This window comes from Cheilinus undulatus, linkage group 5 (assembly GCF_018320785.1).
Source record: "Cheilinus undulatus linkage group 5, ASM1832078v1, whole genome shotgun sequence".
NCBI classification, from domain to species: domain Eukaryota; kingdom Metazoa; phylum Chordata; class Actinopteri; order Labriformes; family Labridae; genus Cheilinus; species Cheilinus undulatus.
Window position 1 is genome coordinate 4,365,807 of NC_054869.1, and position 19,092 is coordinate 4,384,898.

Consider the following 19,092-nt stretch of genomic DNA (forward strand, 5'->3'; position numbering starts at 1 on the left):
CTGCTGAGGCTCATGGTGTATGTAAGTCACCAATGCTCTGATTCCATAGCTGAGGAGTTCTGAACTTCCACTGGGATTGTTTTAAACACTAACACTGTGCAGCAGAAGCTTCATGAATGGGATTCCATGGCCGAGCAGCTGCGTGCAAGCGTCACATTATAAGGGCCAATGCCAACTGTCACATGGAGTGGTGTAAAGCTCTGACACTAGACTGTGGAGCAGTGGAAATGTGTTCTGTGGAGTGACCAATCACGCCTCTCTGTCCGACTGTACTGAGCACTGTGAGGTTTGGTGGAGGAGGATAATGGTATGGGGCTGTTTTTCAGGGTCTGGGCTAGACCCCTCATCTCCAGTGAAGGCCAATCTTAATGCGTCAGCATACCAAGACATTTTGGACAATGCTATGCTTCCAACTGTGTGGCAACAGTTTGGTGAAGGCCCTTTTTTATTCCAGCATGACTGTGCCCCAGAGTACAAAGAAAGACTGGAAAGACGTGGTCTGATGAGTCCAGTGTGGAAGAACTTGACTGGTCTGCACAGAGCCCTGACCTCAACCCCATCAAGAACCTTTAGGATGAGCTGGAACAGAAATTGTGAGCCAGGTCTTCTGGTCCAACATCAATGCCTGACCTCATAAATGCTCTACAGAATGAATGGGCACAAATTCCCTCAGAAAGACCCTAAAATGTTGTGGAAAGCCTTCCAAGAAGTGTGGAGGCTGTTTTAGCTGCAAAAGTCCATGCATTTGAATACAATGTCAGTTCAGTCCCTGTTGGTGTAATGGTCAGGTGGCCAAATACTTCTGTCCATATAGTGTATTTAATCCAACCAAAACTTGCCATAAAAAACACAGTTTGATCATCATCTCTCTTGCTTTTCTCACTGACGTTCATTATTTGAGAAACATCTTTTTAAAGTGCTATAAGTGCACATCAGCTGCAGACAAACTCAGTAGCTTATATGCTAAGAACAAAAGAAACTCTGATGTCTTATCTTTTTTTTGTTTGTTTGTTTTTAGAATACTTTGAAAAGTGCTACTCCATACTATGTTTCAGTCACTCACACTCTTTCTCTTCCTCACAGCAGGCAGGAGATGGAGACCTTTGTGGTGGAGTAAGGGACGGTGTCTGGTGAGAGACAAACATATGAATTATAATACAAACACTGTCACATCTATCAGAGGTGGAGGTTGAAGGGGCTGCAGAAAAATGTTGGAAGGGCGGCATTATTTTATAACGAGTCACACTTGAATCTGCATTTCTGGGAGGGATCTTAAAGTGGATGCATGCAGATGTTGATTATATACAGAGTTTAAAAAATGGTAAGCAAATATACCTGGGTGGCCCGCCCAGTATAGTCTACATGTGGGGGAGAGTGGCATGTGTAGAATTCTTATCATTGAAATAACATGAAGTCCAAATATTGAAATGATAGTGTATTGTTTGTGATAAATACCAGCAGTATAAAGTCTCACCTCTGTCCTTCAGTGAGCTAATGTACGCCTCCATGAACTCTTTCTCTCTGCCATCTTTCTTCACCTCTTCCTCCTCCTCTTTCAGGCCTCTCCACCTCTTTTTCATCTTCTCTTTCTTCTTCTTCTCTTCTTCTTTCTTCTTCCTCCTCTCCTCACTTGTTGGGTTGTCGTAAAGTCGAATAAACCTGCCGGACCAGAAGAGAAAGAGGGTGAGGAGGATATCCTCAAAACCAACGGTGATGTGGAGTCCCACATGGCTCAATTCTGGGTCCTCTACACTTCATTTTTATGCTACCACCAATGTTCGCTTTATGCCAGCACAGGTATGGTGTTGGTGTTTGCAATGCAGGAAGAACTGAGGCCTGTGAAACCAATTTGTCCATACCTTACGGCCTACAGCAGTCAGAGGAACACAGGACTGTATAACCTTTGACCTCAAGTTTAGTTCCAAAGGTCTGATCTAAACTTGGAGAAAAGGCAATTTATTTTACTGCTCCCTTACCTTGAATTGCAAAAGACCAATTGCTCTCATTGGTCACTTTTAAAAGGAAGTTAAATGTCTTGGAGGCAGACGCATCTGGCTGCCGATGCTTTGTCTGATAAATTAACAAATATGGATTTGTTATTTTGTGTTTTTTCATGCACCTAAATCACAGTCCTCCAAATATGACTGGATGTTTGAGTCTTTCAAAGCATAAATTCTTAGAACTTGGCCTTTACTTAAAAAAACATTTAATCCTTAAAGAGTGTTTATCCCAGATTTACTAGAGATGGTGTGTTTTTGTACTTGATTTCAGGGTTGGAGCACAGCCTAGTCGGGATGCAGTTGAGCTCGTCACCGCTGACAACGATCATCTTGAGCGTGGAGATTTTGGTGAGGCACTGAGGGAGGTACGACAGCTTGTTTTTATGGATGAACAGGGAGTCCAGCTGCTCCAACCTGCACACAATCACACATTACTTTATAGTATTAATATCATAGACTGTATGAAAACATGGACAAACTGAGAGCTCTCCATATCTAGAGCTCCCCCTACAGTCAGACTGCAGGATAGATCATTAAAAACCTCCATGTTAACAGATGGGACATGAGTTGAACTGTAAAATCTAAATACATGCCAGATATTTTCTCTGAAACATATTTTTAACACTCTTGATTCTTGTCAAAGTGATTTGTTCATCGTGAGTAGATATTTAGTTTCAGGGAGTTACTTGATACTATAAAAGGGGTGTAACCTTATAATTGACAGTTTTGTCAACAAATGTGCTCCTTTTCTTCATTTGTTTGCAGGTTCAGCTTATGTCTTTAGTTTTAGATCAGATATCTCTTATTGTCTGCTATTATTGATGATGTCATCAGTTACCTGTCCATGTCCTGCGGCAGGTCAGTCAGGCGGTTGTCACTCAGGTCGAGCAGCTGCAGACCGCTCATCCTCAGCACGCTGATGGGGATCGACACAAACTTGTTCTCTGCGATGTCCAGGTGAATCAGCTGTTTCAGGTTGCTTAGCTGATAGCGACATCATCAACAAAAGTGGTATCATCAACACAGTGACGCCACAGCAAATTTAAAACTGACGACTGTATGGATATATTTACTGATCAGTGTTGCAGATATCAACAACGTTCACCTGCATTCAGTTGCACTTTGAAATACCTGTTTTAGAGTCAGGCTAGAGCCCAGTTTAGAGCAAAGGTTTGAGACTCAACACGATTACTTTATTACATAGCTGGGGAAAGTTGCAGCTGTGTGAGCTGATCTGTCTCAGCTCGAATCAGGCCAGCAGATGGTGCTGCCTGCAGTTCAGCTTGTCAAATCATCAACAGCTGGTTGTTGCAATCAGATAAATGTGAATGAAAATCTCGTTTGAAAGGCTATAAATGCTAACTAACATAAGTTAAAAGTAGAATGTTTTGTTAGATAAAATCATGCTGTGAGCTTTGGGAAACTCTCCTAAACACTCCTATCCCCTCAATCAGCTGTGTGCATAAGCAGGACATGCAGTACTATAAGAGCTAATGCATGAAAAATTCAAGGCTGCATCCTGGTCTTCTGCTTTTGGCTCCGTGCAACCTTGGCAATGGAGGTTCCCTCTCAAGGAGAGTGAGAGTGACTGAGCAAGAAGCTGGTGACAAAAGGCAACAATGTGAGAGCAGAACATACAACCCTGCAGATATAATTCATAACAAGTTGGGGCGTATAATGTACAGCTGTGTTCTCAAGGGTGGCATCAATAAGAGAAACACAGAGACACAATTTTTGGGGGAGCTTTGCAAACTGTAGGCTGCAATTCTAATGCTGAGCTGGCTAGTATGATGATGGGATCAGCCATGTGGGAGACAAAGACTCAGCCTACATGGAAATATGGAAGCCTGAATTGGACTAGATCTGAAGGAAATGGGACATAAGGCCATGAACTACAGAGACACATCCTCCCAGTAGCCCCTGAAGCATTTCAGACAAAGATGTGAAAAGGACACATTCTCCTCTCTCATTGGAGGAGACAGAGGGAAAATTATGGGTGTTATTATGATTTGGCACATGTAATAATAACCCTGTGACTATTTACCCCATTGTTATTCCCCCACCAAAGCAGCTGCCTTCCACTGTGTGCTCCAAGCTACATCTGAAAGCTTGGCACAGTAAGCCACTTGTTAGACGACTACATGGAGTTTTCTCTCCTTTCTTTGACGTTGTCCAGATAGGGTGCTGCAGAAAGCCCATGGCTCTCCGAAGAAGGCAATGCAACTCATCTCCCACTGCATGAAGGACAATTCCAACACTGCTTTCTTCCATACTAATAATATTAGTATTCTACTTTTAACTCTGAGACTTTCCTCCTTATTGGTTGTTATTCCCTGTCTTCAGGGTGTTGCCCCATTATGAATTAATAAGATTAATAATTGTATTTATTTATATTTATTATTACTTTTTAATATTTTAACAATAACCAAAATCTAGCTGTATGAATCCCAACAAGCATGTAAGTAACCTTGTCCAGTGTAGCTATTTAACCACATTTTGCAGATGTCATGGTAAATATAAAATGGACTTGAGCTTGTAAAGCTCTTTTGTGATCTTCTGACTACTCAAACTACTGTTTGCGCTGCAGGTTCTACTCACCATTCATACCTATTCAGTACACATTCACACAGTGATGGCACTTAAAATAAAGTCTTTCATGTGTCTCACCTCAAACGGCAGCTCAGACAGGTTGTGGTTTCCCGCCAGTTGAAGCCTCTCCATGTTCTCACAGTCTCCGAGCTCTGGAGGAACTTTGGACAGGAGGTTGTAGCTGACGTTTAAATCCCTCAGTTCTGTAAGTTTACCTGGAGACAGAGGAGGACAATCAGGTCGGTTTCACAGCAGCACAGATGTCATTTTCAATAATCTCGACTTGTCTTTGAGGGGTGGCTAGAGCTACACAAATGAAAAGTTTATGAGGACAAGGCTCGTCCATGCTCTGGTTAAATTAAATTATGAAAGGCTGCCTTAAAAAGTCTAAGGGGCTTAAAAAAGATACAAAATGGTTTAAGTTTTGGTCTGTAAATCATATCTGTGTTTCTCCTTGACAGTTTCTCCTCACCGATCTCTGGTGGAAGCTCTGCAATGGAATTTTTGGGGATCTCAAGCACAGTGAGCTGGGTGAACAGAGCCAGATAATCAGGCAGGCGACAGATCTTTGTCCCTGTGACGTGCCACTCCTTCAGGTAGGTCATCCACTGCAGCTCTTTGGGGAAGTTCTGCACAGAAATTTCACTTTAAGTTTGTTTTTTAGTAGATTAGAATTGTAGAATACCTTAATCAGTCATGGACATTTAGTTTACCATCCACCGATCTCCATCCAGTCGCAAGATCAGCTTGTTCTGCTCTGGATCCGTCTGGTGCTGCTGGTCCTTTGGATCCTGCTGCTCAGCTTCTGACAGATAAACAGAACCACTAACAACATTAATAAAAGTAAAACAGAACATCATCAGCATAAAGAGATATACAGTAATACATGCAGATAAACAGAACCACTAACAACATCAATAAAGGTAAAACAGAACATCATCAGCATATAGAGACATCAATGAATTTACCTGTGTAGGGCTGTATATCGGTCACATTTACTATTATTTATTATTATTTGTTTGTTTATTTGTAAAGGGACCTTGTACAATAAAAAACATAAATGTTTCCATTTGATGCATTGTACCAGAGTTAGCGTAAAGCTAATTTACATCTGCAGTCCCTTGGCAGGTCACAATTAAAACATCAGTTATAAAACATCACAGAGAAATGACAATAAAACATTAGCTCAAGCTGCAGAGTTAGATCACCCCCACAGGCATACACTCACATACACACAAACACATTCACACAGCCATATTTAAAATTATGTTATAGAATCAGTGTTGACAGAGTTGAGAGTCTTTCAGTAGATTTTTGAGTTTGTTCTTGAAGCTTCAGACAGAATCACAGTTCTTAATGCTGTCAGGGAGAGCGTTCCACTGAGTCGTGGCTTTTACAGAGAAAGCTGACTGACCAAAAGCAGTGCGACGGAAAAGCACAGAACAATCTCTAATTGAAGATATTCTGGTGGATTTTATGGACTGCTCAGAACGATGATTAACAAATTGACGCAATGGGGGAGGAGCCAAGCCATTTAAAATCTTAAAAACAAGACACAAATTAGAAAACAGTTAAAAATTCTCAAAGCAAAGCAGATGATGCTTTTCTAAAATCCTGCAGTGGTGATATTGCATAGATTTTTTATCTAGAGTTTTTAAGGTTTGTTTATACCTGTGCAGGGTTGTGTAGCGGTCACATTTACCTGTGCAGGGTTGTGTAGCGGTCACCTTTACCTGTGCAGGGCTGTATGTCGGTCAAATTTACCTGTGCAAGGCTGTATATCAGTCACATTTATCTGTGCAGGGCTGTATATCAGTCATATTTACCTGTGCAGGGCTGTATATCAGTCATATTTATCTGTGCAGGGCTGTATATCAGTCATATTTACCTGTGCAGGGCTGTATATCAGTCATATTTACCTGTGCAGGGCTGTATATCAGTCATATTTACCTGTGCAAGGCTGTATATCAGTCACATTTATCTGTGCAGGGCTGTATATCAGTCACTTTTACCTGTGCAGGGCTGTGTATCGGTCACATTTACCTGTGCAGGGCTGTTTATCAGTCACATTTACCTGTGCAGGGCTGTTTATTAGTCACATTTATCTGTGCAGGGCTGTTTATTAGTCACATTTATCTGTGCAGGGCTGTTTATTAGTCACATTTACCTGTGCAGGGCTGTTTATTAGTCACATTTATCTGTGCAGGGCTGTTTATTAGTCACATTTATCTGTGCAGGGCTGTTTATTAGTCACATTTATCTGTGCAGGGCTGTTTATTAGTCACATTTACCTGTGCAGGGCTGTTTATTAGTCACATTTATCTGTGCAGGGCTGTTTATTAGTCACATTTATCTGTGCAGGGCTGTTTATTAGTCACATTTATCTGTGCAGGGCTGTTTATTAGTCACATTTACCTGTGCAGGGCTGTTTATTAGTCACATTTATCTGTGCAGGGCTGTTTATTAGTCACATTTATCTGTGCAGGGCTGTTTATTAGTCACATTTACCTGTGCAGGGCTGTTTATCAGTCACATTTACCTGTGCAGGGCTGTTTATTAGTCACATTTATCTGTGCAGGGCTGTTTATTAGTCACATTTACCTGTGCAGGGCTGTTTATTAGTCACATTTACCTGTGCAGGGCTGTGTATCGGTCACATTTACCTGTGCAGGGCTGTTTATTAGTCACATTTATCTGTGCAGGGCTGTTTATTAGTCACATTTACCTGTGCAGGGCTGTTTATTAGTCACATTTACCTGTGCAGGGCTGTTTATTAGTCACATTTACCTGTGCAGGGCTGTTTATTAGTCACATTTATCTGTGCAGGGCTGTTTATTAGTCACATTTACCTGTGCAGGGCTGTGTATCGGTCACATTTACCCGTGCAGCGCTGTATATTGGTCACATTTACCAGTGCAGGGCTGTATATCAGTCATATTTACCTGTGCAGGGTTGTATATCTGTCACATTTACCTGTGCAGGGCTGTATATCGGTCACATTTACCTGTGCAGGGCTGTATATAAGTCATATTTACCTGTGCAGGGCTGTATATCAGTCATATTTACCTGTGCAGGGTTGTATATCTGTCACATTTACCTGTGCAGGGTTGTATATCGGTCACATTTACCTGTGCAGGGTTGTATATTGGTCATATTTACCTGTGCAGGGTTGTGTATCGGTCTTATTTACCTGTGCAGGGTTGTGTATCGGTCTTATTTACCTGTGCAGGGTTGTGTATCGGTCTTATTTACCTGTGCAGGGTTGTATATCGGTCACATTTACCTGTGCAGGGCTGAATATCTGTCACATTTACCTGTGCAGGGTTGTATATTGGTCATATTTACCTGTGCAGGGTTGTGTATCGGTCTTATTTACCTGTGCAGGGTTGTGTATCGGTCTTATTTACCTGTGCAGGGTTGTATATCGGTCACATTTACCTGTGCAGGGCTGAATATCTGTCACATTTACCTGTGCAGGGCTGTATATCCGTCACATTTACCTGTGCAGGGCTGTTTATCAGTCACATTTACCTGTGCAGGGTTATATATCGGTCACATTTACCTGTGCAGGGTTGTACATCAGTCACATTTACCTGTGCAGGGCTGTTTATCAGTCACATTTACCTGTGCAGGGTTATATATCGGTCACATTTACCTGCGCAGGGTTGTACATCAGTCACATTTACCTGTGCAGGGCTGTATATCGGTCTTATTTACCTGTGCAGGATTGTATATCATTCACATTTACCTGTGCAGGGCTGTGTATCGGTCACATTTACCTGTGCAAGGCTGTATATCAGTCATATTTACCTGTGCAGAGTTATATATCTGTCACATTTACCTGTGCAGGGCTGTCTGCGGTCACATTTACTTGTGCAGGGCTGTATATCGGTCACATTTACCTGTGCAGGGCTGTGTATCGGTCACATTTACCTGTGCAGGGCTGTATGTCTGTCACATTTACCTGTGCAGGGCTGTGTATCGGTCACATTTACCTGTGCAGGGCTGTTTATTAGTCACATTTACCTGTGCAGGGCTGTTTATTAGTCACATTTACCTGTGCAGGGCTGTATATTGGTCACATTTACCAGTGCAGGGCTGTACAACGGTCATATTTACCTGTGCAGGGCTGTATATCGGTCACATTTACCAGTGCAGGGCTCTGCATTGGTCACATTTACCTGTGCAGGGCTGTGTATCGGTCACATTTACCTGTGCAGGGCTGTATATCGGTCACATTTACCTGTGCAGGGCTGTATATCAGTCATATTTACCTGTGCAGGGTTGTATATCTGTCACATTTACCTGTGCAGGGCTGTATATCAGTCATATTTACCTGTGCAGGGTTGTATATCAGTCATATTTACCTGTGCAGGGTTTTATATCAGTCACATTTACCTGTGCAGGGCTGTACGTCAGTCACATTTACCTGTGCAGGGTTGTATATCAGTCATATTTACCTGTGCAGGGTTATATATCGGTCACATTTACTTGTGCAGGGCTGTCTGCGGTCACATTTACTTGTGCAGGGCTGTATATCAGTCATATTTACCTGTGCAGGGTTATATATCGGTCACATTTACCTGTGCAGGGCTGTATATATCGGTCACATTTACCTGTGCAGGGCTGTGTACTGGTCACATTTACCTGTGCAGGGCTGTATATAAGTCACATTTACCTGTGCAGGGCTGTATATTGGTCATATTTACCTGTGCAGGGCTGTATATCAGTCATATTTACCTGTGCAGGGCTGTATATCAGTCATATTTACCCGTGCAGGGCTGAATATCAGTCACATTTACCTGTGCAGGGTTGTATATCAGTCATATTTACCTGTGCAGGGTTATATATCGGTCACATTTACCTGTGCAGGGCTGTGTACTGGTCACATTTACCTGTGCAGGGCTGTATATAAGTCATATTTACCTGTGCAGGGCTGTATATCAGTCATATTTACCCGTGCAGGGCTGAATATCAGTCACATTTACCTGTGCAGGGCTGTATATCAGTCATATTTACCTGTGCAGGGCTGTATATCAGTCATATTTACCCATGCAGGGCTGTACATCAGTCACATTTACCTGTGCAGGGTTGTATATTGGTCATATTTACCTGTGCAGGGTTGTGTATCGGTCTTATTTACCTGTGCAGGGTTGTATATCGGTCACATTTACCTGTGCAGGGCTGTTTATCAGTCATATTTACCTGTGCAGGGCTGTTTATCAGTCATATTTACCTGTGCAGGGCTGTTTATCAGTCATATTTACCTGTGCAGGGCTGTTTCTCGGTCACATTTACCTGTGCAGGGTTGTATATCGGTCACATTTACCTGTGCAGGGCTGTATATCCGTCACATTTACCTGTGCAGGGCTGTATATCCGTCACATTTACCTGTGCAGGGCTGTATTTCAGTAGCTGTGGATCTCTCCAGGTACTGGTGTAGCAGGTTTCGTTCCTGTGTCTTCAGGGTCTTACAGTAGATGCGATACTGCCACTGCTGGTCAATCCTACACACAGACAGACGTGCTAATGGAGTGTCATATTTAAGTCATATTAGTATTCAGACTGACAGGATGTTCCCGTTCATTCTCCAACCTCGTGACCTTTCTGCTGTCTGGAAGCCAGACACTGACCTGCTGCACCACCACACTGATGTTAGGATATAAATAGCTGCTTGTGTGAGTGTATTACTATGACTAAAATCAGCCCTGACTCTCCCAGTTCATGACGAATCATCTATGCATAGATCTGACTCAGAGGTAAATAGTCTGACTTCCAGCATGGTGGAGTATCAGCAGGTTTATTTGTAAAGTGAAAGTGGATGTTCAGTTCAGGATCCTGTAAGAGGATACTTCTGTACACAAGCACCCTTTTAGTTTATTTTAAAAACCCTTCATTTATTAGTGCCTTCGTTCCAGTTTTCAGAGTTTTCCCTCCTCTGCTGTTCTCACTACTTGTGTAAATTTCCCATAACTGACTGAGACAGCTGGCATGCGGTAACTTTACAGCTGTGATCGTCTTACTTTGGAAGCGCGCTCTTCTCGATCCTCTCCTGCTCCTTCTTCTGTCTCTGTCTGTGTTTCTTCACTCGGACCTCCCAGATCCCTCTGAGCAGAGAGAGATCACAGACCGGGACGTCCAGCTTCCTCCCCAGACCCATCTCTGCTCCTAGAGGGAACAAAAGACACCTTTAAGTCAGGAATAATGTCCTGTCTAACCCTACAGTTACATACTAATGGTGGAAATTTAGTCAGGTACAGTTGCAGTAGTGTATTTTATTTGAGTATTTTCATATTAATCTTCTTAATATTCATCTTCTAGGTAAGACGAAAAGCCCTGTATTCTGTTCTACATTAAAGTAACAGTTGGAATACGGTTGGGTTGCCATGATGCCAGATCTTTATGATGTTTATGATTATCCTGAAAACCCCAAATCAAACATACGAGTCAAAGTCGCAAAATATTGTGTAATAATTTATTCTAATTACCTAAGATATAAACATTGCAATTTTTGTGCTGTAAGGATAGTTTGCCTGCAGTTTTTGGATTGATTCATTGCTCACCTATGTACCTGTCTTTAAAAATGACTAATGAGCTGTTAAGAGTGACACAGGGTTGTGCTGCAAGCAGTCCCAGAATGCTTTGCCACTTGCCAGCAGCTAATAGTGCACTGGGAATTGGCATCAGTATACAGAGCATTCAAAATGACAGAGGGAAAAATGATTTTTTTTTGCAACCTTAGTAAAAATAAAAAACTGAAATATCACACTGGCATAAGTATTCAGACCCTTTGTAACAACCCTTAATGTATCTCAGGTTCCTCCCATTTCTCTGATCTTCGCTGAGATGTTTCTACACCTTGATATCAGAGAAAAAAAACAAGCCATGAGGCTGAAGGAACTGCAGAGCTCAGAGAGAGGATTAATGACAGGCACAGATCTGGGGAAGGCTTCAAAAACATTTCTGCCACACTGAAGGTTCCCAAGAGCACAGCTGCCTCCAAACTTCTCAAATGGAAGAATTTTGGCACAACCAGGACTCAAACCAGGCCAAACTGAGCAATCAGTGGAGACGGGCCTTAGTAAGAGAGGTGATCAAGAACCTTATGGTCACTCCAACTGAGCTCCAGAGATCCTGTGTGGAGACAGGACAAAGTTCGTGAAGGACAACCATCACTGCAGACCTCCACTGATCTGGGCTTTATGGGAGAGTGACCAGACAGAAGCCTCTTCCTCAGTGTAAAATACATGAAAGCCCTCACGGAGAGAAGCACTCTCAGACTGTGAAACAAGATTCTCTGGTCCAAGGAAATCAAGATTGAATTGTTTGGCCTCAATTCTAAACGTTATGTCAGGAGGAAACCAGGCACTGCTCATCACCTGCCAAATACCATCACAACAGTGAACCATGGGGGTGGCAGCATCATGCTGTGGGGGTGTTTTTCAGCAGAAGGGACCTTAATGAAAACCTGTTTCACAGCACTCAGGAACTCAGACTGGGCCACAGGTTCCCCTTTCAACATGACAGTGACTCTGAGCACACAACCAAGACAACACAGGAGTGGATGAGGGATGACTGTGAATGTGAGCGTGGATCAGCCAGAACCCTATCCAACATCTCTGCAAAGACCTGAAAATGTCTGTCCACTGATGGTCCTCATCCAACCTGACTGAGCTTGAGAGGATTTGCAAAGAAAAATGGCAGAAAATCTCCTAATCTAGGTGTGCAAAGCTTGTGTCATATTCAAACAGACTCAAGGATGTAATTGCTGCCGAAGGGGTTCAACCAAGTATTTAGTAAGGGGTCTGAATACTTAATTCTACGTGATATTTCAGTTTTTTTCTTTGTCGTTAATTTGCAAATATTTCTAAAATTCAGTTTTAGCATTGTCATGGTGGAGTACTGGCTGTAGATTAGTGAGAGAAAACCAAACAATCCTAGCATCAGGCTGCATCATAAAGATTTAAAAAGTGAATGTGGTCTGATTACTCCCTGAATACACTGTTTTAAATCAGTTAAATCATTGATAGTGCACTAATGAGGGTTTTAGATTATATTTATTTTACAGGCATTTTGATCCAAAAACTAAGATGAAATCTAAAATAGCTGTTAAATTAACACTGCTAGAATTCAGATCAATACTCTTGATAGGATTTGAGATTTTGCAGATAATCAGATAAAATTATGACGTTCTGCTCTTAAAAACTATTGGATGGATTGTTTCTGATCCCAGAGAATAAACCACAATAATGAATGATCGTCTACTGCCCTAAATAGTCAGAACATCCTCCTTTTAACACCTCAGATCATGCTGACACGCCTCTGCTACAAACACCTCAGCTGGTCACCCTGAGCATGCTCCATGCTAACTGTTAGCATATTACACTTAATATTTTTATTGACATGCTATCATGCTAATAAGACAGATAACCAGGAGATAAAGGAGCTGCAACTCCCCCTCCCATGAATCCTCAGTCACGTAGCTGTTTATGTAGAAACATTATGAGACTAAGAGCTGCTAATCCGTCTGTTTCCTCTGTTCCAAACTCATGTTTCCTCTGCATGTCTCTCTATGATGTGTCCTCTGTGAATGTGACTCCTGTCAGCTAGTACAGTCCAGTCCAAGCTAACATTACACACGTATAAAAGACAACTCTAAAGGTGTGTTCATACCTGAGAGTCCCCGCTCACGTCCTCTCTCTCCGTCACTAGCTTGTTTACTGAGATCTGTCTGTCTGTGTTTCTGTGTGACACAGGGAGCTATTTTTACCAGCTGAGATGTGACCCCTGCTGTCACACTCTGTGTGTCACTTGATGCCCCCTCCCTCTTACATAAATGTTTACAAGACTCACAAACATCAGGATTTCTGAGTGAATATACAATTATCAGAAAGAGAAAGTTTCCAAACCAAAACGTACCCTTCCACTAGCCATCATTTGGCTCCTCTTTACTCCTCCTGTTGTGCTTATCATGTGTTCTTATGAGTCTCCACTGGGACTGGTGCTTCGTTTAACAGGAGCGCCCTCTGCTGGCTTCCCTGCAGACTTGTGTGTTGAGCCTGGGATCTTGTAGCCTGTCTGCTAAAGCTGTCCCCATTCATTGGAGTTTCGGACAAGCTGACAACCAATGGTAGGTTGGTTTGCCGTTTCGTCATGGTGTGTCATGAAGGAGGCCAGAATGACTCATAAAGGAGAGACAGTGAGGCTGTGATGTGGCCCTCTGTGTCACTGCAGACAGGAACTGCTCTGAGTAATGGCACAAATACAGCTAACACAAAAAGTGCAAGGACTTTTTGGTAAATATGTCAATATTTTGAAGATTTTTTTTTTTTTTTACAAAATGATTGATTTTTTCACTTTTTGGTTCCTAAAAGACGGTAGTCCAGCCGGCGCCTCTAGCTATCAGTCACTGCCCAAGCCTCACAATGGTATAGTAACCCGCAATTTCCATATAGGACAACTGCGACGCGCACTGAAGCGCTGCTGGCTTGCTCTGACCGAAGGAGAGTGACCTCGCCCACTGGAAGTGAGGCTAGAGTGCCGTGGCGCACAGCCCTGATCAGCAGGGAGAGGTCTTGGGAGAACTGCATGTTCACGCATGAAAAGTATGTCAACAGTGGATTATTTTACCCTTGGGGCTTAATTTATCATCCTCTCCAGTATAGGTACATTAGGAAGTTAAAAGGTTAATGTTTGCCTTAAGGATCTGTGGTTTTATGTAAATTCTTTGGCTAAATATCCCCAAAAGTTAACTTTTCCTTGTCAATGGCACCAATGTAGCTCTGTGACCCACTGACTTCTCTGTGACCCTTTGCTCTTGCTGCAGGATGAGACGTAATGTTGATATAGTGATGATTTACAATCGGGAATCTGTGCATTGTGTTGTATTTTGAAAGAAATGGATATTCAACACTTGTGACTTCCTCTTCTGGAGCTTTCTGATCGACGGGTATTGACGCGATTTGACCGGGAGGACCAAGGACTGAAAGACTCTGACTTTTGTCAGAGTTTAGATACTGGGAACGCCACACTGTCTTTCTCAGTGGGCCTATCACCCCGTGCACAAGTCCAAGTCTGTGGCTAATCTCAGCCAACCAGTTAGCAGATCGATGGCTGAGGTAGGTGAACTGCTCTACAACTTCCACTTCCACACTGATCCGATGGCAGCATCTAAGGTATCCCCAAATTCCCAGATCTTTGTTTTGGCCCGGAGCATTCCCAACGCCTCAGCCTCCTCAATCAGCAAGTTAAGAACCCCCACAAGGACATCTTCAGTCTCCACAAGGATCACAGCATCATCAGCTAAGTCAAGATCTGGACATCGTCTAATTCTTCACAGTTCACTGCCCCTGTTACCCACCCCGTTATCCAGTCCATACAGGTACTGAAGAGCAGAGGAGCTAAGACACACATCTGCCACACCCCAGAATCAACTGTGAAGATGTCAGAGGTGGAGCCAACACACTTAACAGCACTCTCTGGACCAGAATATAGGGCCGACATCAGCTGGATGAGCCAACGTGGGATCCCAAGAAGCTCCAGAATCCTCCAGAGAGCATCTCTACTCACAGAGTCCAGTGCTGGTTGGATGACTTCTCTTCAGCATATCTTTGGTTATTGTAGATCGTGTATCTAATGCCAACGTGCTCAGGAAAGCAGGGATGGAGGATCAGCTGCTTGATAAGGGAACACAAGCTGTGCTTTTTTAGGCACCCAGTGCGCTTTCCTGGGCCTGATCCAGCTCACCGCATACTGGGTGCCCAGGACCTGGTGGGCTGGTCCAGACAGCAGGGGCGAATGTGCATCGTAGAGGAGGGAGCTGGGAGGGTACTGGGAGAGATGAGGCATGGGCCTGGAGGATGGTCATCAGGAGGCCAGAACAGTCCAGTCAGGTGACGTTACTGCAGCACACGTGCTCTGAAGGATGTTTAAAGCTTGACTTTTGAGGTTGAAGCTTGTGAGTCATTCATTGTGTCATTTGACATATCCTGACCTATGATGGCTTTGCTTTTCTAACTTAGATATCCTCGAGGTGAGGGATGTGAAAGTTGGTTCATAGTTTGGCTTTTATCATGTGTACGCCCAAGTCTTGCATTAAGATTTACTACGATTTAATGGTCCAGATTTCTCCTAAACAAGCTATAAAAACAACATCCACTGGTTTAAGTTTAAGACAGCCATCTTCATTTTTTTTCTTCAATGGCAAAAACAAAAAAAACAGAAAAGACAAGAATCACTTCAGATGCTTTTGCAGTTTAAAAAGTCAAACAGGACTACGCTGATAATTTCTAGTATTTAAGGGTCCAGATTTCTTTCAACATTTGATTCATGAACAAAATCCTCCAAACAGCTGAGAGTGATCAGATGTGTGCTGAGCTTCATCTATAAATATCTACATGACATTTACCATCAACACAACGTAAAGACATGAACAACACGTGTGCTCACTGTCCTTAAATACACACAGACATGTATGACGGTGTGTTTGGCTTTGTCAAACATTATCGCTGCTGTCAGCTTGACGTTCTGCTCGCTAACTTCTTTGAAATCAGACTTGTGATTATTAACCAAGGTTCATGGTAATGAACACAATTTGAATATCTTGAAACACTCTTGAAAAAGAGATTTTTAATCTCAGTGAGGTTTTCTCCTGGTTAAATAAAGGTTAAATAAAATAAAAATATTTTATTGTAAATTAAATAAAAATATAAGTAAGGAAAAACAAACTCAAAGAGACAGTGGCCAAATGAAACAAAGGAGGGGAAGACAACTGAGCCGGCTCTGCAGAGCTCTGAAGGACTGTTAACCCTTCCTTCCCCCTGTCCCTGACTTAGGACAAAAGTGTCTGCTAAATAAAACTTTAATATTTTAAAACTACGCAAAATAAGAGACCAAAAATAGGACTAACATCCCAAATGACAACACATTCAAACAAATACACAGTCAGGAATTACTTTAGACATCAGACACAGTTAACATTACTGTTTGATATATGAAGCTGCACTGCCTGGCCAAAAAAAAAGTCGCCACCAAAAAAAGGTCACACACTCTAATATTTCGTAGGACCGCTTTTAGCTTTGATTACAGCACGCATTCGCTGTGGCATTGTTTCGATAAGCTTTTGCAATGTCACAAGATTTATTTCCATCCAGTGTTGCATTGATTTTAATATTGATGATGGGAGAGTCTGACCACTGTGCAAAGCCTTCTCCAGCACATCCCAAAGATTCTCAATGGGGTTAAGGTCTGGACTCTGTGGTGGCCAATCCATGTGTGAAAATGATGTCTCATGCTCCCTGAACCACTCTTGCACAATTTGAGCCCAACGAATTCTGGCATTGTCATCTTGAAATATGCCCGTGCCATTAGGGAAGAAAAAATCCATTGTTTAAGAAATGAGAAGTTACTCATTGCCTCAGCTGGGGTTAAATAACTTGTTGCCGGCTAAAAGATAATCGCCCACGCAGTAATTATCCAATAGGAGGCTCGTACCGATTTGCTTAGTTAAATCCAGGTGGCGACTTTTTTTTTGGCCAGGCAGTATATAATAACAGCATAGAACAGCTAAACACTTTGTACTATGAATCTGATTTAGTTCATTTTGTATCACCAGTGGTGGAAAGTATATTATCACATTTACTCAATTCTCTGTAATTAGGTAGTTTTTTAGTGCTTGTACTTTTTGGTGCACTATTTGAAATCAGTACTTTAACTTAAACTAAGTTTTACCAAAGTGACTGTACTTTTACTTGAGTATAATACTCGTGTATTTTTCCATGTCTGTTGATTTCTTCAGCACAAAGCAAATGTTTCCATGGGCGTCCCATCATGCCCTTGGGCAGAATGTTTAGTTGTGCCCGTTTATTTATGCTAGACCAGTGGTACTCAGCATGGGGTTCCTGAGCCACATGTGGCTCTTTTTTAAGGACCTCTGGCTCTTTTAAGTCTTTCTTGGTGAATTCATTCCTCCAGGAAACCTTAAAAAGGACATTTTGACCTCAGAAATTATCCATTGCAGGTCACATCAGTTTGTTTCACCACATACAGTAAGCTTTAGATATCAAATTAAATCATCAAGCTTCAATTTTGTCTACATACAGTGCTTCAAAAAAATTTATTAGACCACCACCCAAAGTAAGGTTTATGCCACAGCTGCCCTAAATTAACAGCATTGGTAATTACCAAAATCATTTTTTATGTTTCTGCAATGGTTAATACACCAATATGTAGACGCTCTTTACCTGAAATGATATTTTTAATGCTAAAATATAATTATTATTGTTATCCATGAATTTTAAAATTTACTGATTTACTGAAAAAAACTGAAAAAATAGTAAAGCACATTAATATTTCTTGATTAATATGTCAAATTATAGTTATTTACTTGCATTCCTGAACAGAAAAATGAGTTTTAGTGCTTGAATGTTATGCTTGATTCATTTCTGACTTCTCAGAGAAGCCCAGTGAGCCGGCTCAAATTTGGGGGAATTCAGTTTGAAATTCCTCATTCCTGTTCAAAATGGTAAAACGTGGAGAGCTGACTGAAAATGAAAGAGTCCGCATTAAAGCAATTCATGGTGCTGGATGGTCTCTGAGACAAACAGGACAGGTGGTCTAATAAATTTGTTAAGTACTGTATATCCAAGAAAGACCATGGAAGCTATACTGTTTATCACTGAATCTTGTTAAAAAAACAAAAAAGGAACCAAACATGTCCAGGGCTTAAATGTATAATTTAGTTTGAGTAGAATCATTTGGAGTGGATATCTGTATTAATCAGTGTTAATTTCGTCAACTAACGTCCATGACCAAAAATGTTCATTACCAGCCTTTTTTTCCATGACAAAAACTAGAATAGGACATGTTTGATGACCAAAACTGACCAAAAGCAAGTTTAGTTTTCACCAGACATTCAGAATCTGTGACATTTCTCCACTGTGGGTGAATCTGTCAAAAAACAAAGCAGCTGTATCTCTTCTGTCTCTCAGCTGTAGAAAGCAGGGACCCCAGGTTTGGAAGAGTGCAGAGAACACAGTACCATGATTTGGTACCAGATTTAGGCAAGAAAATAAATGCTTGGACTAAAACTAGACTAAAATGTTTTTGATTTTTCATTGACTGAACTAGACTCAAACTTAAAAGGATAGAAATGACTAAAATGTGACTAAAACTAAAAGACATTTCATCTAAAGACTAAGACTAAAATTGAAAAAAATTCACACTGGTGTTAATTTTAGAATATAATAAAATAATATCATCCAGAAGTAAAAATATAAAATCTCCTTGATATTTTGTATATAAAACGATAACATAAATGTTAAATGTATTTGTTTTTGTTAGTCTGGAAACAGAGGCCTGACAGCTATATGTTTATAGCTCAGTGGCCGTTGTAGCTTTGCGGTTCGTCCACACGAGGGCGCTGCTGCACAACAGAAAACCTGAGCGGACAGCAGAGGTATTTTTGCACAGAGGCAGTGTGATCTTAAAGCATACAAGCCTTGAT

The 19,092-nt window shown here is 41.7% G+C and overlaps 1 protein-coding gene across 2 annotated transcripts; it reads right to left on the bottom strand.

Moving 5' to 3' along the window:
• Positions 1-1,011: 1,011 nt before the first annotated feature.
• Positions 1,012-13,321, bottom strand: lrrc2 (leucine rich repeat containing 2). Of its 2 annotated transcripts, none has more exons than XM_041787977.1 (10): positions 13,263-13,321; positions 10,613-10,757; positions 9,981-10,096; positions 5,303-5,391; positions 5,062-5,218; positions 4,668-4,804; positions 2,839-2,984; positions 2,262-2,414; positions 1,475-1,659; positions 1,012-1,127 (listed from the first exon to the last, which is right to left on the bottom strand). In XM_041787977.1, the coding sequence occupies exons 2-10, from the start codon at positions 10,747-10,749 to the stop codon at positions 1,078-1,080; spliced, it is 1,170 nt and encodes a 389-aa protein (XP_041643911.1). In that variant the 5' UTR covers positions 10,750-10,757; positions 13,263-13,321; the 3' UTR covers positions 1,012-1,077. The 2 variants fall into 2 exon arrangements, with proteins under 2 accessions (XP_041643911.1, XP_041643910.1); XM_041787976.1 differs by having other exon boundaries at positions 5,303-5,394.
• Between the last annotated feature and the right edge of the window lie 5,771 nt (positions 13,322-19,092).